A 23,760-nucleotide genomic window follows, 5' to 3' on the forward strand; every position below is an offset into this window, starting at 1 on the left:
GACGACAACAGCAAGATGCAGCTTTGAGGAACTGCAGATTGCCATCAGCCATCAGCAATGGCTCGCTGCGATGTAGACGACATTAACGGACCGACTGCCAGCTGACTCCTAATTGTCGTCAACCCAGTGTTGAGCTCTGTGACTGCCACCAGGCCTAAGATTGTGGAGACTGAAGGAAACCCAGGAAAGTAATGATGGAAAATGCGAGGATGAGAAAACCGGAGTGGGGCCAAGCAAGAGTTGAACAACAAGAATAAATCTGACACCGTAATAGTGTTTAGTGTGTTACAGAGTTCATGAAATTGCTATCAAATGGTTTCATTCATCACTGCAGCGCTTTGTACATTTCCACACCATGTCATAGCACACTTCAGCCTAATTTAGGCTTCTTCGTCAAATAGATGACGTGGCCACGCAGTGTCTCGGCGTACTACCAAACATGATCTGATCAAGCGTCGACGCGACACAGATCTCAAGAGAGGGATTGTTCTTCTGTCCTGCATCATTTCCACAATTGTACTTTTCCACTTCATCCCTCCTGCTAGACGTGTTCTAAGGTCGTACGAACCACCTCCTCGCGTGATTTCATGAAAAATCCCTCTGAAGCTCGATACCCCCCTAACGCTTAGGCAGTAATTGTTTCAGCACTTCCACCTCAACCCAGAGCTTCCAAAGGTAAACGATGGTGTCGAGCTGACAGCGTTGCTTGTGTCAAGTTGACCTTTGTTGTCGACTCAACACCTCAAAAGGATTATTTTATCACACCAGGGTGGCTTTAATGTTTTGGATGCATTCAGGTGGACCATCTAAGTGTTAGCAGCTTCTGTCTGGAAGTTTGTTGCCAACGACCTCAACAGGGCCGGAGTAGCTTTGTGTGTCCTCGCATGCAGAGCTTGATTTTGTAAAAGATCATTTTTACTGTTGATCTGACAGTGATAGAACCAGAGGTGGGTAGTAACGAGTTACATTTACTCCGTTACATTTACTTGAGTACGTTTTGGGAAAATTTGTACTTTTAGGAGTAGTTTTGGATCACTATACTTTTTACTTTTACTTGAGTAGATTTGTGAAGAAGAAACTGTTACTCTTACTCCGCTACATTAGGCCACGTTGAGCTGTTACTTTTCTTTTATCCCTTTTATCCGCGTACGCGTCAATCTCATGACATCACTGGTGATTCTTTGAGTCTGTGTAAATGTGACAAAACATGCAAAAACAAAGATTTTTCCCAAACACACACAGAGTTTATATAAGTTCATGTTTGTTCTAGTTCTGCCTGGTTAAAAAAGAAAAGCACAAAGGCTTGAAATTTTGTGCTACTTGTGCTTAATTTATTTTTTTATTCTGTTATTATTTCATTATTTATTAAAGTACTTGAATTTACTTTAAAATTATTTTAATTTAAGCTATTTTTTATTTTTTATTAATTTTAATTTATTTCATTATTTTATTGATTTAATTTACCTGATGATGATTATTTTGTACTTTTGTCTGTTTGAATGGTTATGTTAAAAAAATAAATCAGACGTTACTCAACAGTTACTCAGTACTTGAGTAGTTTTTTCACCAAGTACTTTTTTACTTTTACTCAAGTAATTATTTGGATGACTACTTTTTGCTTCTACTTGAGTCATATTATTCTGAAGTAACAGTACTTTTACTTGAGTACAATTTTTGGCTCCTCTACCCAGCTCTGGATAGAACGTAGTGCCAAGGTTAGCGGTGAACACACATTTAAATGCTTTGCTCTAGGTTAAATCTTCAATTTTGGAGAGAATTAAAAAGAAGAAGGCCATAAAGACATTTAACTAGAGAGATGCAGGATAAACCTTTCTTTTGAGCCGACCGAGTGAATCTGCATCGGTGTTTCTTATCAGCTGTTAATCAAGTGCCACCTCGTCCGTTCCCCTTTGAAGCTTTTGCAACAAAATGAAGCGAAGGGCATTGATTCTTTTAAAATTCACCCTCCACGTCTGTGTCTTCCAGGACAAAGAGGAGCAGTGGATGACCAAGCTGGTTCCAGGAGCCAACGACTTCGCAATGCTGCAGCCGCTGCAGTGGAACACCAGATATGAAGTGGAAATCACAGCGCGAAACGTCAAAGGCCTGTCAGAGCCCACCTTCTATCAGTTCTTCATGCCACAGAAACCCGATATTACAGGTAAAAGCACGATAAAAGAAACTTCTGTTCTGCTGCTTGCCTTTTGAAAAGATCCGGCCTTTCTCCTGCTTGTCCTGACTGCTTTTAGAAAGTCACCAGAAATGTTTTCCAACCTTGATGGCTGAAAGTGGTCTATTATTCATGTCGCTTGAAATAGGGGCAATAACAAAAGCCAAAGGGAGGAATGATCCAGCAACAGAAAGAAAGCCTTGAAGCACAGCATGTCTCGTCGCTGAGCTGCTTTCTGCACAAATGAGGCCGCTGTCTTGGGATAGGTTGGTGCTGATACCTCCAGTGTGATGATTTCTCTTTGGAGATTGAAGTGTCTAACTTCGGTTGCATTCTTGCCCTTTACGCATCGAATAAAGATAACACCTGTTTAAAATATGATTTAATTTATTTTCTTAAAGGAAGCAGCACAAAATAGCCTCCCTTGTTGCAGGCCTGTCTGTAAAAGAGAATGCTATCGGAGAAAAAGCATGAGATATATCTGCTTTGTACCGTCTGCAATGACATAAAAGTCAGACTAAATGTAGGAATCAATGCTGGTTTATACAATCCTATCACTTTCTGTATTGGCGTTGTACTAAAACGCCGCCACACAGATGTGATGCACATATTTTTCTCAAAATCATTTACACTAAAAATGTAAACTTGGATATCAGCCGCAATGAAACAACCTTGAATCCGCTTTGAACTGGCAGTGAAGATTCCTATTACTCTCCAATACACAAATCATTCAAATTCAAAGTAAAGCAGTGATAGAACAGAAACCAAAGCAGTAATTCACTTACTGGTGCATCAGTTTACCAACATGCTAACAAACGCAGGATAGAAAGAACCGGCTCATGCTTTACTCCAGAGTAGAGCTGGTTGAATCTCACATCAAACCATTCAGTTAAGTTCAATTTAATTATTTTTTATGATGCTTTTGTGATTTCATGCATGAAATTTGCGATATTTGGATATTTTTTCTAACTACGGGCGTTTCCGTTACATGTTTTGTGATATTTGGGTCTTGCTCAGTTCTAGGAATAATGGAAATGCAACTTTCAGAACCTTAAGTATGGTCTTCACGATAACATCTTTTATAAAACCCAACATGTGCATGCCAGTGTTTAGACTGATCACCATGAAGGCCATTGTTTCCCCCTTTACACAGTGGGATGATGGTGGTTTTTTATTCTACGTGATGTTAAATCAGCCAGACCGCGTTAGTTTTGAGGTCAGACTCCTGCGATATAATATGCTGTCTAACTTTCCGTTAAGTTGCCAAGTAAGTGAGAAGTTGCTAAACTGTCTGTTTTATGTAACGCTTGTCTGCATCGGTGAATTGTGCGTTAACGTCAGCCGTCGGTCACCCGGTTCAGAGTGAATGATTTCTGCAGGGCTGTCTTCACTGCAGCCGCCTCCTGATTTTTAATTCATGCCGTTTTCAAAAGCATGGATTCCCTTCCTCTCAGACTGAAGAACCATTCCACCACATATTAAAGTAATGTACTTTCACTGGTCCAAATATTCAAAACATCAGTTTGGGGTATTGGGTGTCACCTTTTTCAGCCCTCCTGAGTTTGCCAGGACACATTAAGATTAGACTATTTATTTTATTTACATCCCATCGTACAAAAGTGATCCTTTAGACATGACGGAAACTTTTTTTTTTTTTTTTTAAGATTTGTTTATTCAAAGAGAAATCCTGTACATCATTGCTCACAATAGAGTACAATACAAATATCTTTTTTCTTTTTTATAACCCCCCAAAACACAAAACACCCAAAACACAAATATATATATACATATATAAAATAGTAACATATTACACTAATATATTATAAAGGTAAAAAAACAACAAAAAACTGCAATAGACAATATTACCCCAAAAGGAATAAAATAAAATTGAAAAACTACAAAAAATAAAAAAAGGCGACATGACGGAAACTTTAACTGGATTAGCTGTCGTGGTCAATGATGCTGACTTCAACCCAAGAAATGTTTCACTGGGAGTTACTGAGAAGTGTTTGCCTCATTCAAAAATAAGCCCTTTTTTTTGGTATGTTATGATTCTAAGACAAATAACATACCCAGTCTCTTTTTTTTCCATTTTTTGTTGTCGGCCGGGACACGGATTAATCAGCTCAGCTGATTCAGTTTGATTCCACTCGATTCAATTGAGTGCAGTTTCACACTGATCAGTTCAGTTCAGGGTGATTTTCTGCAGTCCAATGACAGACTTTTCAGTTGGGTTCGGTTCATTTACTTTAATGCAATTACATTAGTTTGTTGGTTTTTTTAATTCAATTTTGTCCAATTCAGTTCAATTCTGCACACTGATACTAGTCATTAAAGAAAAAAACGATACTAATACATATAATATAAAAAGAGATGTAAAATAAAATTGAACATGAGTCCTTTTATCAGGAACAAATAGTCAGTGCTCTGCTCACTGTAATGATTCACAAATTAATCATATTTGAGGTTTTTAACTGCTTGTTAAACTTGACTGTAATTGTTACTGTGTTCAAATAACATTGACATTTAGAGACAAAGCAACCGCATGAGGGAAAATATTACTTTTATTATGAAGATAATCATTCTCCTCCATGTTAGTAGACCAGAACTCTTTTGATGCCAGTATTTCATTTGTATTTATTTTGAGAAAATTAGGGCACACGAGTCTGCTCTGAAGAAATCCAGCAGACTAGGATGGAAAAATGTCTTCAGGCCCCAATTTTCTTTCTTAAAAGAACATATTTGTCTGCTTTAGCTCGGGCAGAGCAACATGTATGTGATTACACGGGTCAGCGCACAGACACGGATATCTTATTCAGCTCTGTCTTGTTATTTCCAGGTCACGTTGTTCTGCTGTGTGATTCTGTGCTCATGTTTTGTTTCCTGTTACACGTTGTTCTCTCCTCTTAAAGTCTTGCACATATTTCGAGGAAGAAAAGCCGGGTTTGCAGGGAGCTTCTCATAGTCAGGCTGTCAAGGCTGTTAGGACAAAATGTGCTTGCACAACAAAAGACACATCTGCAGGAAGATTTATTCATGTTTGAGGTTTCTTTCTCATCGCAAAATGAACTTTGTCTCATCACCGAGAAAAAGGGTTGCACTATGATGAGGCAAAAACGTTTTGAAGTGTGTCTTGTAATTGTGTTACAGTTTTTTAAGCATCTGTAGAGGCACGGTTGAAGCTTGACAGCTGTCCTGCCAGCTGGACCAACCTGTCCTGTAGAAAGTGTCTACCATTTTTAAATTGCAGATATGTTCACACTCAGGAAAACATCCCCTCAGACTGATCTAGCCGTCACCACGCTGGACTGTACGGATGCTATTAATGAGACCATGGTCAATATTTCCTCCACACATGATGGTGTGAATTTTACAGTCACACCTTATTTGTTTTCATCAAATCCCAGAAATCTGTTCCCTGTGATCAGTCACTGGGATTAATGCTTTCAGTGGAATCTTATTTATTTATAGATATATATATGGAGATGGATGGAGAGAGGGAGGGAGAGGGAGGGGGAGAGAGGTGTGTGTGTGTGTGTGTAATGTACACACACACATAGATGCACAGATAAAAGGATTTACCATTTCAGCTGCAGTTGTTGTATCTAAACACTTAATTGGATTTTTTAGCTTTTCTTTTTTAATCCATACATGACTCGCTCCAAAAACCTGTTTTTGCCTCTTCATCAAGGAAAATTATCTGTATATTTACAAAGAGAAACAAATTACATTTTTATCTGGTTCTGAAACATATAAACTGAAAGAATTGTGACACTGAAGACTTTTTTTATGATGAAAATGTTTCCCTTAGGATGCTCTGATGCCCTCCCTTGTGCAGTCCTCACATCCACACTTCATAGAGAGAGGACAAAAAGTTCCTAATGTTGTTTTGCTTTTCTTCCTCTGAGCTTTTTGCTTTTAAAAAATCATTTGTGCCGTTTTGGAGCGAGAAAGTGTTTTCCTCCGTCATTACAGCACAGGCAAAAGTGTTGCTTTTCAGACAGAAAACCAAGCCGCTGAGCAGGTTATGCTTACGCTGGGACGCTTCGACTAGCTGTCCATTCTTCTTAGCTTACTTAGCTGCATCATGGGAAATAGCCTGAGTTATTTCCACTAGTGTTAAAGATGTTACTCCAAAGAGCTTTCTAGCGTGGAGAGCAATACAGGAAACCTCACCAAAAGTTATGGAAACTGACTTTAAATTTACTCTGACTTACATTTCTTTGCAGGCACAATGAACTCAAACTATGTCATGATTTCTCTCGTCAAGTCCTATCCTGATATCCATCCATTTTTTTATTTCAGACCTGCCTCACATAAAGTTGACGGTTTACCCCTCTGTAATGTTGCCAATTGTGGTCAAAAGACAATTAAAGATCACTCTTGCACAGACTATTCCAATTAAGAAGAGTTTCAGTTATCTTTCCCCCCGTTCTTCCTGCCAACATGTCTTAAACGTTTATTGACAAAATAATATTTGGTATCACACTACATGACGTCACGGACATTGCATTTTACACTGTTTGCTGGTAACCGGATGCTCCTTTTCATCTTTGCTAATGAGCACAAGGTCCCTGTTTATTCCAATGAAGTTATGAAGGACTGAAATGACTGACCACATTACATATTTCCAAATGTGATGGTGGTTTATTCAAGATGCCCCCGAGTCCAGGGATGTCTGGCTAACATAAGGCTTCTTTTTCACAAAGTAAAGTCCTAAGTGGCATTTTTAAAATTAGCTCCGTACTGTGATGATTCCAGAATAAATCCCTGGTCCATGTGGCTATATCAGCTCCTGATAGTTACAAGTTCTCGATACATTACCGACTGTGGGATAACAAAACACCTTGGAGGTGCATTGTTTCCCTTTATGCACTTAAATTTCCCAAGATCTCTTGAATTGTTTGATATACTATATGAATTTTCCATCGAACATTTCTTTGTCTTTCAAGACTAGAATGATTTTCTTGCAAACTAAAGATCTTTCTCAGCCTTTCATCGATGATGCTTTTGTAACAAATCATTAGGGCAGCCGTCTGTGTGGTAGAACGTCATTGGCTCTTTCTTAAAACACAATCATAGCACTAAATTATCCCAGTTTCAACTTTTTTTTAAAAATATTGTTACAGGTCTGAAATGCAAAAATAGATGTATGTTTAGTGAAATTAAGTAAAAGACTAAAAAATATTAAGTCCCAGTAAATCTAAGAATCCCTACATTGTTTTCTATTTTTATTTTTTATTTGTCACATCCAAACTTTTGGGTTCTTCTTTCCAGAATCACTTCAAAATTAGCTCATCGGCTCGTTATTGATTCCAACGACCCGGTTCAGATAACTCTCCTCTCCGATAGTTAGTTTAAACTTGTGGTTTAATAATAGCGCCCCTTTGATTCAGTGAAGAGGTCCCTCGTGATATTTTCGACCAGATATGTTTTTATTTAGTTACAGATAAAACGAGCACTTCCTCATTTTCTGCTACGGCAAATCAGATTTGCTATCCAAGACGTCTGCTCAGAGTTTGCAGACTCAACAATATTGGATATGAAATATCTGCCACTTCCAATTATGGTCCATCTCTCCAGTCCACTGGCTAGGTTCCCTCTCACACACTTAACCAAATAAACATCCACTTTTTCTTTATTCCAGTCGTCATATAGGTTTCTTCTACCTTTCTCCAAGCAATTTTCTCTCTTCAGTTCTCTCTGTATATCAAGCTTTTTCCCTGTATTGAATTGACGCTCTCACTTTCTCCCCTTCCTCCTCCTTCCTCCATCCTATTATAGTTTATAACAGCATGCATAACCTTCTTCCTCCTCGCTCGCAGAGAAGCCTCTAAAAAAAAATAATGTATTGATTGCAACATGGCTCATGGTTCCTTTTCAATTTAATCCTTTTTTTTCCACATCAGACCTTTCTTTTCACCTCCAAAATCACAGCTCTGTCTGCCGTCTCCTCCCAGTGACAACATCGTCTCCAAGGTTCGCTTTGGTTGCCTCATTAATCATTTTGCATCCCTGCCACATCACTCAAGCGCGTTAACCTAGCGACTGATGTGTTAGAGGAGCATCATTTTCCTCTCGTGATGCACCCAGTCCAGTTGAGTTATCACAGAGTAGTGCTCTAAGAGAGAAAATGTAGTTTAAAAAAACAACTTTAACATTTCACCCTTTAGTTTCATCGTCATGGTAACACCGGTGACAACCTGGGAGTGACAACAGATTGACTCGTTGTAATTCTGTTTATCATTTAAAGGAATCAAATTGTTTCTGTATATGTGTTTTATAGTCTCAGAGTCTTAAATTAGCATAAAATGAATATATTAAATTCATTTAGCTTCTCACCAGCTGTTCTGTGAGAGGGGGAAACAAAATGAGTGGCTCCATGGCAACCACCAACCTCCTCCATCCAACTGATGGAAAATATAACAAGTATCTGTTTGGCAGAACTAATACAAGGAAGAGAGAGAGAGGAGATAAGACGTGCCGATGTCCGAGTTGGCCTGAATCTCTCCCTGCAGCCCTCTTCTTCGTCGAGGCGGCTGCATTTCTTTCTTGGCTCTCTCCTCTCACTCCTTCCAGTCATGCGTCATAAAAAACCAGCTTTGATCGAAACAGCCCTCATAGATTTTGTTTGTAATAATCTCATCAAAGCACTTGAGGAAGTAATGTTGACAGGCTCCTCTCCTCCCCTGCGACCTCGAGCAAAACTTCTTCTTTTTTTTCTCTTTTTTCCTGGCAGAGATGCCGGCAAATCAAAATACTTTTATAGGTGCCCATTATATTTATCAAGCCCGTCGTCAATTTTCAAAATGAAAGCCGTAATTTTTAAAGCGGTGTAATGAAAACACAACAGCTCTGGTTTTTTGGGGGGCGGTCGTCCACTGCATTGAGATGCTAATCCACCGTCCACTTCTCCTTTTTATCACGTTACAGGAAAGGTTTCCCAAAGCCATTGCTCAACAAATGACCTGCAACCAAAGACGAGGGGGAACGAACAAATCACAGCGAGATAAATTAGAGAGTCCAGTAAACCAGTGGTCCCCAACCTTTTCTGAACCGCCGACCGGTTTAATGTCTGACAATATTTTCACGGCCCAATCTAAAAGGTGTAGTTGATAAAAACTAAATAAAATGACAAAATCGGCATTAAAAACTGTGGTATTTTCTCTATAGTAATAATAATGAATAATAATAATAAAACATAATTTTCGAAAAAATAAAATAATGGAAATTGTAAATTACCTTTAATATGAATATTTCTATAAATGTGTTTTTATGTTTTTATGTCTCATTAACGTTATTTAAAGCCAGGCTTTTATTTTATTTGTTATATATTAAGGAGACCGATATTTAGCGCTTTTATTTTGAGACCTCGTATTCCGGCGCTTCGGACTTTCGAGGTAAAAGTTTAACGTCAGTAGAAAGTGTGTCTGAAAGACTAAACTAGTGTCGGGAATGCTAAAGTGGAGCCTAACTGACACAAAAATCACCTGCTGATAAGGATTTGTTTTCTTTGCAAATGTTATGCCGTATTTATGTACATATTGAGTTTGGTTGCCACGGTTACTCATGTATTGCAGTTAACGGTGGCCGATCAAGCAGCTGTGTCGGTCTGTATTTAAGTTAAATGAAACTTATATGAATGTAAAAAGACTAACTCTATTTTATTTTATTCCTTTATAGCTGTTGTGAATTGTTTTAATTTTAGGGATTTAAACAGATAATTCCTGTTTACAGATAATACCTGTTTCCTGTTAAATGTTGAAATGTTAGAAGTTAAAATGTGTAAGATGCACTATTTACATTATTTACAGTTTATTTACATTTAGTATTTACAGTTTATTTACAGCTATTTACAGTAAAGTGAACATGAACATAAACGTTTAAATGGATTGTACTGAAAAGACGCTATTTCCGGTTTCGCTTTTATTTTGAAGTCTACAGGAAGTGGTCTAACGTGTGTCAACCGTTAGCTTTAGACTCTAACTGACAGCTGACAGCTGATGATGACGGAGAAAGATCGGTTTTCTCCCGTTTTTCTTTGTAAGCAACTTGTTTTAGGAGAATAAATGTCCGTTTTTAAAGCCACACGTTCTGATAATTTATAAGAATCTTCTGCTCCACAACAATAGCTCTTACGGTGTGTTAACAGTGTATTTACATCCAAGGAATAAAATCATTGTAAACCATCAGTTTGAGAGTCAACCATCATCAGTCGGGGCTACAGAAATTATTTTTTCTTTCTGTGCAGCCCGGTACCAAATGACCCACGGCGCGGTACCGGGCCGCGGCCCGGGGGTTGGGGACCACTGCAGTAAACGATCAGAAGACTTTGAGCCTTTAGACATCTATTGTTTACCAGAAGAAGCAGCAGGTCTTTGTCCGGTGTGACCAGCTGAAGTCCCACTGCTCCTCCGGAAGCTCCACACCAGGATAAAAAATGCATCAGCAGCTTAAATTATTCCACCAAACATGTTCTCAGATTAATACAGACAGTAAAGCCGGATCCAAATAAATCGAACCGTAGGGATTTAGCTGTAAACAGCACTCTAATCCAGGAGCTACATTTGTTTGCTTTGTGTGAAATACTGTCAACATAATACCTATTGTATCACTCACTGGTGTCAAGAGGACCAATATGATATCAGATCCCAGCCGATGTTTTCTCACGTATTTATTCATCGAACACGGATAATCCGATGAGATCAAAAGAGGCTGTTTCTGAGGGAGCACGTCTAACATCAGACAATATCAGGGACATGCTGAGAGACGTGCTGAGAGAGAGACGGCAACAACAATGACTCAAAAGCCAGGCGTGATGTGCTTGCGACGATGCAAGGCACACTGTGCAGCGGCGACGCACACAATAGCAGTCTATTTGCAGTCATCCTGCTTCCTGTAATCACATGACTGATCTGAACATGGGGAGGGAGAAGCAGGCGAGTGGTGGATTAAAATGCAGAGGAGTTGTATATGATGGTGGTCGGAGCCAGATGGGAATGCAATCTGTGCACCATGATCACATTTGGATGAATGAACCTTGAAACATGTTGAAATGTCACCCATCATGTGTCCGCCTCTACATGCTTCGGAAAAAAGTGCAGGCAGCAGCAGGAATATCTACCACGCAAGGCATCAGAAATGAGATCACATTCGGGATTGAATTGATCCTGTCAGTCAGACTTAATGGTTGGAGCCACTTGGTTTGCTCTACTGGAAGCCAGGTGGAAGTGGATGCTGTTAACACCTGCAGAGCAGTTCTTTGTTGAAGGTGAAGCAAAGGATTGCACTGGAGGCTTTGGTGTGCGTGTGTTTTCTTAAAGGAGCATGAGGCAGGATTTATGAAAAAAATTCATATACGTTTTAAGTTTTCTAGTAATAATGTCAGATGAAGCGTTCCAAACCAAAAAGAATGAGCCCTCTAGTGTATCTCTCCTTTGCCTTGAACAGGCTGTGTGCTGCAAAATGCGCTGCAATTCTGGGCCCGAATTTCCCGCGCTGTCCTGCGGATGTGACGTCACATGACGCTGCATGCACGTTCTCCCCGTTCTCCCGTGCCGGCTTCACTGTTGGCTGCAGTACCCCCAACGGCCGTCGTGGTGAAGGGTGGCGCTAGAGAGTCTAATTTCTTAAAAGGAGCCTCAAGCTCCTTTAAGAAAGAAGATCTTTGTTGGAATTAATTAATACATGGACATATTCTTAAAAAGTTGCATAAATTATTTCAAATAACAGCATTTAAATAGGATCATGTGTCAGTTGAACAAGATTCTATCGTAGTTTAAAACCTTAGAATCCTAATCAATGATGATTTGCTATTGTTGATTAATTTGAATTAGTTCTCGTGGAATGTTAGTCCAATCATGCAGGTGAGTGGGGGGGGTCAAGTGAAACCCAGAAGTCTCGGGACACTTGGTGACATCTCTTTAATGCTGCATGTTTGCCCCCCAGCGGTGGTGGACGCAGCATTTGCTAGTGGATTAAGGATCATATTCAGGCTTGCAGAATGTCATTTTCTGGTCTACATATACTTGTATGTAATTGCAGTAAGTTTTACACATGATACTTTATATAGGCTAAAATGGGCTGCACGTCTGCATCTCTTTGCAGGTTTATCTACTGCATCATGATGGCTCTGCCTGTGTTTGTCCAGATGGACCTTTTAATGAGATCTACCTCCTTTTTAGGTGGTGTCCTGCTGGTTTATTTTCCTCGGACTATATTGGACCCACACGATTAATTGTAAAGTGCTCCTCACATGCATGAGTCTGAGCCTGTTCTGCACTTTTAAAATTTGAATGTCAACTCCAAAGATCAAGGTGAAGACTGACAAATTACCGCTTAAATAAGTTGTAACCCCAGATAACAGCAGTTTCTGAAAAGCGGAGCAAATTTCTTTGAAGTACTTTTTTTAGGTAGACTCTTAAGGACGCTATATTCTTCTAAGAGTAATTTCCCATGGTTTTTCATTACCTCTTTGTTGGCCCTTGAGTGCACTTGAGACGCTTCAGGAATAGTCTGCTTCCTCCGAGGAAATTTGCAAAAAAGGACAACTCATAGCTCTCCTTTAAACTAGGTGGGCCTTAATGAAGTGGAGTTTTCAGAGTTTCCCCTCAACACTTCTCAGCTCATCTCAAAGTTAGCAGCTGAGATGAATCTTCACACGAATTATCATGTTTTTCCTCTCCACTAATGTCACAATCAATGAACGCCCGTCTGGTCATCATTAATTGAGTCACTTTCTCACAGATCCAATCTGGAAACAGTCAATCACTGGTCAGGCCTAATGAGTTTGTATTGTCAAAGTCTTATATGAATGGCTTTAGGTGCCACCCATGCAGTTGGATCTCCAGCCATTGAATAATGCGTCTAATGGGCCTATACATCAACAAGTAATCAGGAGAAGTCAGTAAAAGGGTTAATAGAGCACGGAAATGGGAATAAATGGCTCCTGAGTGTCCAGACTCAGAAAGTTTGACAGCAAATTAGTCACTGCCAAATGCCTTTGAGGAAAACATGTTTGCGAGTTTTGTCAGGTAGTTATGAAACAGAAATAATTAAAAGTGTTCCATGGTAATAAGTTGGATCTGCAGAGTGAGCTGCAAAAAACTGTGCCAGCCACCCTGAAGCATCAGAGTATGACTCTGCAACTCGCTTTTAAACAGAGCCTCAAATGATTATTACATAACAACATTTGGACTCAATATACTCAACAAAGCAATAGTAAGTTTGCATTTGTGTAATTTGAGATTTATCTCTGGGCGAAGTCTAATTGGATATTTTCCAAAACAATGCTCTTTTGTGATAATGGTTGCTTTTTCAGTTTTATTTTGAAAAGTCGCCTGTCCTTTTTTACTTCCTTTGTTATGTTCCCTTATCTTAGTTGATCCCACCTGTGTCTAGTTTTTCAACTCTTGTGCATTTCTTTCCCACGTTCCTTTTTCACTTTTTACCTCCTGTCTCTGTGTAATTTCAAATGTGTACCCGTAATAAACCCGCAGGTTGCAGTTGCATTTGTTTGTCGGCCCTCACGGTTGTCAGACTGATTTCACCCGTGGTCCAGCTGGTAGAATTTTCTCTTCTTTCAGTTCCCCTCACCACGTGAACAGGGGAGGGAAAATGATTTCCTCAGCTCAAGGTCTAAGTGGCGTTGAGAAACGGAGGCATGCAGCCCTGAACGGACGGCATGTTCTGATGGAATAAAGAGAAAAAATTATAGATAACACAACAACAACAAAGAGTGTAATTAAATAAAATGAGTGACAATTTGGCAAAATTAAGGGACTGAGCAGAAATTACATGCTTTGAGAAGACAAAAAAGAAAGTAATTCCTGCTCAATCACAGATGCCAGGAAAGATGCTAAATTGCCATCTGAAAACTATTGAAAACTGACAGCCGAACGACTCGGTCAGCAATTAAGCATTTCCCAATGTTTTCATTAACAAGCACCACTTAGCCAACACTGCCACCCTGATGCTCTCCCCAACAACAAGTTGGGGATCTTTATCAATAACATTCTCTGCTGCAGGTCTCAATCCAACATTTAGGTTTGATTGAATATGGTGAGCAAAAAAGTCTTGTCAGGATGTTTCTGTTGGACAGACCTTCAGACATGAAGCGATGCAGTAACATTGTTCCTGCAAAGACAAGTGCTGCACATGCAACACATGAAATTACCACAACAGATGCAACGATTAAGACTCACTCGCACCTTTTTGGAGGTTATGAAGGAGCTTTGGAGCATGAACTAAACCGAATGGCCCAGTCCTGAGCACGGGCCCAGGGTAGGGGGGGGGCCCAGAACTGAAAAAAAAAATGTATTCTCATTAAATTATGGAATCATTTTTCAAAATGTTTCAAAATATGCCTATTTGTGGAAAAAAATATGTAGTATTTGAGTTACATAAAAGCCTTTTTGGTCAAGAACCCCCAACACAAAAATGGTTTGGCCGCTGATCAAAATTTGATGTTATCATTGAATTCAACCATTAGAATGGTCAAAATGTCCGGTCAGCACAAGTCTGGTGCTCAGAAAAGAAGAGAAAAGAGAAGAAGAGAAGAAGAAAATAGAGGCCTCAGAGATTCTCTACACAAATATTTTAAAAAGGTGGTGACGGTGAAGCTGGAATTAATAAAGTCAGCGTAGAGCAAGGTAAGAAACAGCAGCCAACGTTTACCAACCTGGTAACTTAACCTAACTGGCTATCTCTAATGTTAACGTCCATTAGCTTGTATAAAAACCTGAAGAGCAGAGGGAGAGGAGAGGAAGAGGGAGAAGGAGAGATCCGGGCGCAGGGGGGCCCATCTTAGATTATTTTGTCCGGGGCCCAGGCAAGACTGTCAGCTGGCCTGGTCCTGAGGTGGACCTGGTTTTACAACCTGAAATCAGATGATGAAGCTGTTGACATTGGTACCTGAGACAAAAGTTCATCGTTTTTTGGTTGTTTTTTCTTTGCTTTTTTTACAACTGCAGATTTATGGTTGGTTGGTGTCGAGGTTTCAACTTGATCTTGCAGCAGATGTAGGTTTTTTCTTGTGCATAAGGGAAAGTGAAGGTGAAAGGTCCCTTCTTGATAGTCTTAAGAAACTTTTATTAGGACCTGAGACAGATTTTATTAACAAAAGTTGACCAGTTGTTAATGATCAAAGACTGTATAAGGAGAAGTGGAGGAACCCTTTGTCATGGTTAGGATGATGCCATATTTGCAGGAGCCTGGGAGTCGGATGGAAGTCAATTAACTTAGTTGCCTAAGCTAGATATTTTAGCTTAACTCATGTTAACCTATGATGCTAACTACTTACACTTGCTTTGACTGTCCATGTTTAAGATGTCATTTTAGTGGCAGCCTCTAAATAGAGGGACGTCAGGAAATAAAATGAGGATTGCCACATGTTTGGCGGCACTCTGTCCGAGCTACTGCTGGCATCTGTTACTAGCCCAGCTTCAGCCAACAGCAGCAGCGGCTGGGCTTCAGCCACGACTGGGACTCTCCCAGATTAGTTTTTGAGTAGATGACAGATGAAAGTGGCTCGCTCTTAGCAGGCTGTCCGGAGCCGTCGTCTCGGCCCCCAGACACAGGCTGGCTGGTCCTGTGACCGTGAGCCCCCAGAGCTCCACCCAGAGTGGGTTGTGGGGGTCTCGTAGTACACTGAACAGTAAAACTAGCTGTATTTTCTCTTACATGAGTGATTTTTCTTAATTACACCGCAAAAAATCTAAATCTTAACAAGAATATTTGTCTTATTTCTAGTTAAAATGTCTCATTTTTAGTAAAAAAAAAAAATCTCATTACACTTAAAACAAGACTCATCACTGGAAAAAACAACAATTTTCACCTATTTCAAGTAGATTTTCACTTAAAATAAGTAGAAAAATCTGCTAGTGAAACAAGATTTTTTTGCTTGTAATGAGAAGATAAATCTTCACATCTACATATTTCAAGTGAAAATTTACTTGAAACAGGTGAAAATTGTCAAATAACAAGTTATTTTTCTGGTAATGACTCTTGTTTTATGTGTAATGAGATTTTTTGACTAAAAATGAGACATTTTAACTAGAAATAAGACAAATATTCATGGTAAGATTTTGAGTTTTTGCAGTGTAGCAGCTCAGATGTCTAGGTCACCATACATACTGAGTGTTAAGTAGCTACAGGGATTGATGGCTAACTGACTGCAGTGCTGTCACTCAAAAAAAAAGAAAAAAATCACTCCCAATCATGCATTAATTTGTATATTTTTCCCAATGATGTACATAAAACTTCACTTGATCCCCATCACTAATAGAAGATAAGTCTAATATGTCTAAATTAAAAACAAAATAAAATAAAAAATGCCCTATTCCCATCTAGGCTACATGCTTTACGACTTCTGCAAAGTGCTCCTCCTGCCATTAAGGCTCTCCTTTTTCCCTGGTGACTTTGATTACAAGTCAAATTCTGCTCCGAACTTTAGGAATAGTTTAATAAAACTGCATCTAAAGACTGAACAAGTAAAAAGCTTGTGACAGGCAATCAGAACTCCAACTGCTGAGAAATGCTCCTCAACAGATGAAAACTTAAAGTTTAGGAATGTTAAACTCATAAAAGCAGCAACTCTAGTTTTTGGCATCATTGTTGAGATATAAAACAGTTACATGTCAGCTTAAAGCAAGAACAGTCTGATTATGAAAGAGAGCGAAATATGGCTCAAAGAATGGATTAGTAAATGAATGCTTCAGGGGAGCCGGCATGGTGGTTTTGTTTACTGCCTCTGATTCTGTAGCCTCGGCAGCCAAATTAGCTCAAATAAACTTTCAAAAGGTGAGACGGAAACCGGTAGCCTATGGCAGTGAGAAAATATTGATCCAGTATACAAGTTTCAAATCCCACGTTGGCCCGTTTTACAAAACAGCAAAGTGTTTTAATTAGAGTTGTTTCTCTCCGTCTCTGTGCTTTGGATGGCTCCCAGGCTCCGGCATCTGCAGTCTCCACTCTGGGTCGGGAACAAAGTGGCAGACACAAGAGTCATTTGGGTTGTGACACTTCCGCAATGGTGCAGGTGCATTTGGGAATCCGGGGATTTGGATTCTTCTGGCTGTGTACGCCAGCACTCTGGATCCGTAATGAAACCGCAGGATTGAACCGCTGACTCTCAGACTCTCTTTAATTTGAGGATGCACCATCACTGTCATATTTAACGTGCTGACGGGTTATGAGACAGTTCTCTCGGTGCATACATATTGATTTTGTGTGTTTTTGTGGTTATTTTGCATCTGTTCATGGTCAGTTTCTATCTGCATGGCCATTTCAGGTCTCTCTGGTCCTTTTTGTAACATTTTGCTTATCTGCAATAATTGTGCATCTCTTCCTGGTCATTTTTGCATTTTTCATGGTCACTGTGCATCTTTGTGGGTGTTTTTTCTAAATGTGGGCATTTCACATCTTTTTCATGATCATTTTACATATGTTTGAGGTTATTTTAACATCTTTTTTTTGGTGATTTTCTTTTCTTTGTGATCGTTTTTGTGGACATTTGCCATTTGCTGGAACTTTGCACATCACTGGCGCTTTGATTCTCGTGTCTTTTTTTGGTAATTTTTTTATATCTTGGTTATCATTTTGCATAAAATTGATCTTTTTTGTGTTGATTTCCATTTATGATAATTTTTCATGTCTTTGTGGTCAATTTACATATTTTAAAGAGTTACTTTTTAAATCTCCCTCGTCATCTTGCATCTCTTTGTGGTCATTTTTGCATTTTTCATGGTCACTGTCCATCTTTGTGGGTGTTTTGTCTAAATGTGGGCATTTCACATCTTTTTCCATGATCATTTTGCTTTCCTGTATCATTGTTCATATGTTTGAGGTCATTTTAACATCTTTATTTTATCGTAATTTTTCTTTCTTTGTGATCATTTTGTGGTCATTTATTGGAGCTTTTCTGGCGCTTTGCTTCTCATGGCTTTTTTGGTCATTTTTGCATATCTTGGTTATCATTTTTGCATAAAATTGATCTTTTTCGTGGTTGCTTCCCATTTATGATAATTTTTCATGTCTTTCTGGGTAATTTACATATTTTGAAGAGTTACTTTTTAAATCTCCCTCGTCATCTTGCATCTCTTCGGGGCCATTTTCACTTTGTGATCATTTTACAATTCTTTATAGTAATTCTTGTGATAATTTTCCCTTCGGTTATTTGCATCAAAGGACCAATTATATTTCTTGCAGTTTGCATTAGTCCTACACAGAGTTATATTTCTGGGGAGCTGCACATCACGGTATGATGGACGGTACGCCACGAGGTCTGCAGCTGTATAAACATGTATCGTTCAAATGAATGGGTTCAGGTTCATGAATCAGGTTCATGAATCAGGTTCACGACGGCATGTAAGGAAGAATTTCTAAACCGGAAAGCTCACTCATTCTTCTGTTGTCGATTACTCTTGACTAGGTCTGACCTCCAGCTGTCAACAGTGATTGTATCGTGGCTGTTCAATTTGCTCAACCCCAGGACCACATAAGGCCACAACTCCATTCAGCCGTGCCCCCTGGGAGCCTCATTTTACCTTCATTTTCTCATTAATTCAATCGAAGGCCGGCCCTGCTTGTTCTCATCTGAGAACCCAGTGTGTTTTGCTGGCCGCTCTGAGAGAAGGAAAAAAAAAATGATTTCAGCTTGTGGCTGAAAACTCTGAATTACCTTCCCACATGAATCTGTTAAATGCTGCAAGCTACAAAATAAGAGGCGCCCAGAGGACTCTGGCTGAAACATCAGTATGGTAATGCTGCTGTGAGATGCACTGTGGTGCAAAAGAGCTGGAGAAGTGTAGACGATAACTCTTTCACCTGTGGAGGCAGAGATGCTGACGGCTGGCACATGATGCAAGGCCTGAGGGCAACTACAGCACTGGAAATGTATTTAGTTCTGAGGTTTCAGCTCATGAAATTCTTATGTTTCGCTTTTGTTGAAATTGCCTCATATTTTTAAACGGATAAAAAGTCGCCAATTTCCACATAAAGATTTTTTTAGGAGGCCTCCAGAGATGATTTTCTCACATTTCTGAGCCTTTTAAACTTAGATTCTAAATAGAGAAAAACTTTGAGAGGCAGAAATTGATTTAGTTTGGGGGAGATTTGGCGGATTCGAGCTAATAATTGAGATTACTCCATCCTCCACTGAGGATTGCGGATTAGCTTGGAAACTCTCCAGCCGACTCGGCAGGAATTCATTGACCTTGGTGTGATTTTTGAAAAAGTTTCGTAGTAAGTGCGCTTCAAGTTTTCCCTTTTTTACTCTTATATTACTGTCACACCGTAGCTAGACAGGGGGATGGGCAGACGGCGACCCGAGGACTCGTCCCTCCTGTGAGGCCGGTGGAGCCTGCGTTACTAACCTGTGTTTTAATCCTTGCTTGTGTCGTGTGTCTTAGCAGAATCCCTGTTCAGCGGCCTGGGGCTCGGCGCGGTGGTGGGCCTGAGCCTGGGAGCGCTGCTGCTGCTCCTCGTGCTGGTGGACATCAGCTGCTTCTTCCTGCGTCACTGCGGCCTGCTAATGTGCATCACGCGCACGCTGTGCAGCAAGAAGACGGCCACCAGTGGCAAGGGGAAGGAAATAGAGGAGGGCAAGGCTGCCTACCTGTGAGTATTTCTTCCTTGTCCAGAGTTTTTAATCTCCTTGAGTGAAATGTGCGACCTCTGATGTAAGAGCCCCGACGAGTCACCAGGTCCTTCATGCCTGCTAAGGAAACCTCTGCTGTGGGTCACTCTTTCATTATATCGTTTTTAAACTGCAGTAAACTTAAAAAGATCTAAATTTAATGGAAAGACTGAGATTTTAGATTAAAAGAGAGTTTTTCACCTGCAGTGTAATCGTTTAACCTCCAGATGATGGAGGTCATACAAGCTCTTTTAATCATATCAAGCATGATACACACACAAATGGGACACAGCTCCGCTTTAACTGTGTGAAGACAATTTCTGCCTAAACAAACTACGTTTCCAACGTCAAGCAGATACGTGAATAGATGGTACAAAGAAGGCGTTGCGCTACCAAAAACCTGCACGGGAAACCACTTGCTACAACCTATAAACAGCAGCCTGTTGTTGCGTTAAAGCTAACACTTTACACACCAGTTGTGTAAGACTCACAACTTTGAGCTCACGGTTGAAGAAAAGCTAAATAAAAAACGTGACTTTCTCCTGCCCAACCCCAAATGAGGTCTTTCTTTTGACGTTTCACTAACATAGATGATATTTAATGCAAAACTCCATCCATGCACTTTCAGGTCTGTGAACAATCCAAATAACTTTCAGTCTCTTGGATTGATTATTTTAAGAGTAGCAACTTTCAAAAGTATGCTGAGGACTATCTTGAGGAAATGTGCAACAATTCCTTTGTTCTGATTGGATGTCTGAGGTTATGTGGATCCGTGAACTACATCCCTACCCCTGGGGGGGCGCCAGAGATCTCTGGGGGGGCCCGAAACTTTGTCTGCTTTGAGAATATGCAGTTATAAAAATTATATTTACACATGTTAAATAAATAAAAAAATCATAATAACACACCTAATGGAATACAGTAATCCAAGTCTGTATAAACCCAAGTTATTTATCAGGATAAAAACTTAAAAACGTATTATTATATCATTATTCAACATTTAATCATACTACTACTCGGACAGGTTGTTAAAGGAGCTTGAGGCCGGATTGTGGCAAGATTTATGAAAAAAATCCGTATACATTTTAAGTTTTCTAGTAATAATGTCAGATGAAGCGTTCCAAACCCAAAATAATGATTCCTCTAGTGTATCTCTCCTTTGCCTTGAACATGCTATGTGCTGCAAAATGTGCTGCAATTCGGGCCCAAATTTCCCGCGCTGTCCTGCGGATGTGACGTCACATGACGCTGCATGTGCGTTCTCCCCGTTCTCCCGTGCCGGCTTCACTGTTGGCTGCAGTACCCCCAACGGCCGTCGTGGTGAAGGGTGGCGCTAGAGAGTCTCATTTCTTAAAAGGAGCCTCAAGCTCCTTTAAAGGAAAAATGTGAGAAAAAAAAATTTGCTCTCATATTAAGAGACATTTTTCAAAAATATTTTTATGTCCTTGCAATAACTTTTTGTGCGTATTTTATACATTGGTGACAAAAAAAGGAAGGTGAGAAAAACAAAGTACAGGGTAAACCAAAGGGAAATGTATCAAAAAAAACATAATTAATGTTAATTTTTTCAATTAAAGGTTTGTAACAAATGACTTTACTCTTTTGCTGCTAGTACGTACGGGTCGGGGGCCCGGCTGGTCTTAGACACAAGTAGGGGGGGAACAAGGAAAAAAGGTTGGGAACCACTGAACAACATGAACCAAAATTCACTACGAAGCTTCTGTAAAAGTGTCACTTATCAAAATTCGTCAAGCACTACCTTAGATACTTAGATACACTGTCATTGCTAAAGTGTTCTACATCGTAGGTGAAAAGTACCCAATTTATTTACAGCTTCAAGAACAATTTCCACTGTGCAGGTAGACGGGTCGAGCTCACATGGTACTGTATATCCCATCATGCAATACGTTGCTGTACCTGGAAGAGTCAGAGCTTTCATGTGACCAGCTTCCATTCGTGCTGTGATATAGATGTTTTATGGTGGCACTAGGTACTAGTAACCGTAGCAAGACCAGTATGCAGTACATACTGTAAGCTACGTTAAGTGAATTCATTATTATGTAATTGGGGCTATTGCCATGCAGCTGCACTTCCTGGGGTAAACATGGGCTGTGTTGATGATCAGGGAAGATCTCCAAGTCCTTCCTGAGATGGTTTTTTGCATAAAAGTTAACCGAGTTCTGCACCAGTGCCTCACAGCACACAAACTGAAGAGCTTTGCTGATACAAACAAACCCAAAACAGGAATTAGATATTTAAAGGGGACCTATTATAAACAAGCTTTTGATTGTTTTTGCTAAATAAATTAGAAATTCAGCCTCTGAGCCATGTTTTTCTCTAACCTCAATATCTATGAGGGATTCTGAGTGGGCGGGGCTATGATAATGAGGCTCTGTGCTGATTGGCTGCCTGAATGACGCGATACACCGCTACGAAAAATGGCGGAATCTCCGGCCGGTGGAGTTAGTTGTGGGCGTGTTTTCACGCATCAGAGGCCAACCTATTTACCGTAAACTGCATTTTGGTTGCATAACGAAAGGGAGCAGAATCTTATTGGCTCGTAGATCCACATGACACTGGACGGCTCATCCGGGCGGCTGTACAGACACTGCAGAATTTGGTTACTTTCCTCCTTCTCTGAGTTGGCAGGCTGAGGGGAGACCACTTTATATATGTTAAAGCAAGAGAAAACCTGGTTTTCATAATAGGTCTCCTTTAAGTTATGTTCAGTTTTATAGTTGCCAAAATGAGCCAAAATGGCCAATTTGGAAAGTCCATCAAGACATTGTTCTTCACAAGTTCTTTAAAATATTTTGCACAGTAGGAAAATCAGTCTTTGTACAATAAGTGAAACATTATAGAGTGAGATTTCTAGAAAGTTTGTTTCCAGTACAGGAATCCAGAAAAAGACAGACCCTCCTGGAGTTTATTTTTTCATTCTTGCTGTGTTTTAACTTCATTTACTATGTTCTTGTAGCATGTATTCATAAGTATGCTTCACCTGCATCTCTTTGATCTGAGATTTATGCAGATACACCCGGTAGTTGCTTAATTATACTAATCTTGAATTAGGTATCATTTTGTGAGCCAGAATCTCAAACATAGTCCTCATTAGGAAGGTTGTGTTGTCCCTTTGTGGGATGACGGAAATAAGAATTGCAACTTTCCATGTCGTGCACAGCCTAAATTCTTCTTATATTTAGTGTGAATGAGAAAAGGAGACTTCTTTTTTACTGTAGGTACACCTACAACAGCCGTCCAACCACCCTTTCAGCCACAGTATGTCTGATTATGTCTTTCTCATTCCAACTAGTGCCTTCTACACAGTGTGCAGTGATTCCACCCGTCCTGTGCATGCTTTGTGTGGCTACACACTCATAATGTGCATGTATTGTCTGTGTTTGTAGTCTAGATATGGTTTGCACCTCCGTGTTGACACATGCATGGAAATGGTCCCTGAATGAGCCAGAAGAAGTGTTGCCGCATGCCTTGTCTGTGTAAGCGCCCTATCGATTTCCAGATCTGGTCCCGCTGTTGTATCCAGAGAGGTTTTCTGAGCAGGCGCCCACAGGCCGATTCACCGGCCTCAGCGACGCTGTTTCTGTTTGGAAACTGTCAAGGTTCAGACCAGAGAGGGAGGGAACAGGAGCGGAGAGGAGGGGGTTGGATTTTGCTGAGTCACTGAGTGAATGGCTGCCCAGACAGCCTGCAGAGAGTGTGTGTGTGTGTGTGTGTGTGTGTGTGTGTGTGTGTGTGTGTGTGTGTGTGTGTGTGTGTGTGTGTGTGTGTGTGTGTGTGTGTGTGTGTGTGTGTGTGTGTGTGTGTGTGTGTGTGTGTGTGTGTGTGACAGTAATAATAGTATTAATAATACTGCAACAACTTCTTTTAAGTTGCATTACACTCAACAAGTTGTTTGGCCGGAATAAAATATACAAAGCAGCGTCAGATGTGTATT

At 40.0% G+C, this 23,760-nt stretch overlaps 1 protein-coding gene across 5 annotated transcripts in view; it reads left to right on the plus strand.

Annotated features, from left to right (window-relative positions):
• The window catches only part of LOC133425087 (neural cell adhesion molecule 2-like), a 436,069-nt gene that overhangs the window by 396,049 nt on the left and 16,260 nt on the right, over window positions 1-23,760 (plus strand). For 3 of the 5 annotated variants that reach the window (XM_061715764.1, XM_061715765.1, XM_061715767.1), the window contains exons 15-16: window positions 1,987-2,161; window positions 19,579-19,786. In XM_061715764.1, coding sequence (XP_061571748.1) covers window positions 1,987-2,161; window positions 19,579-19,786 — 383 coding nt within the window. The remainder of the gene's footprint in view (window positions 1-1,986; window positions 2,162-19,578; window positions 19,787-23,760) is intronic. The other 2 variants (XM_061715766.1, XM_061715768.1) reach the window with 1 other exon arrangement.

The sequence above is a fragment of the Cololabis saira genome, chromosome 24 (assembly GCF_033807715.1).
Source record: "Cololabis saira isolate AMF1-May2022 chromosome 24, fColSai1.1, whole genome shotgun sequence".
Classification (NCBI taxonomy): domain Eukaryota; kingdom Metazoa; phylum Chordata; class Actinopteri; order Beloniformes; family Belonidae; genus Cololabis; species Cololabis saira.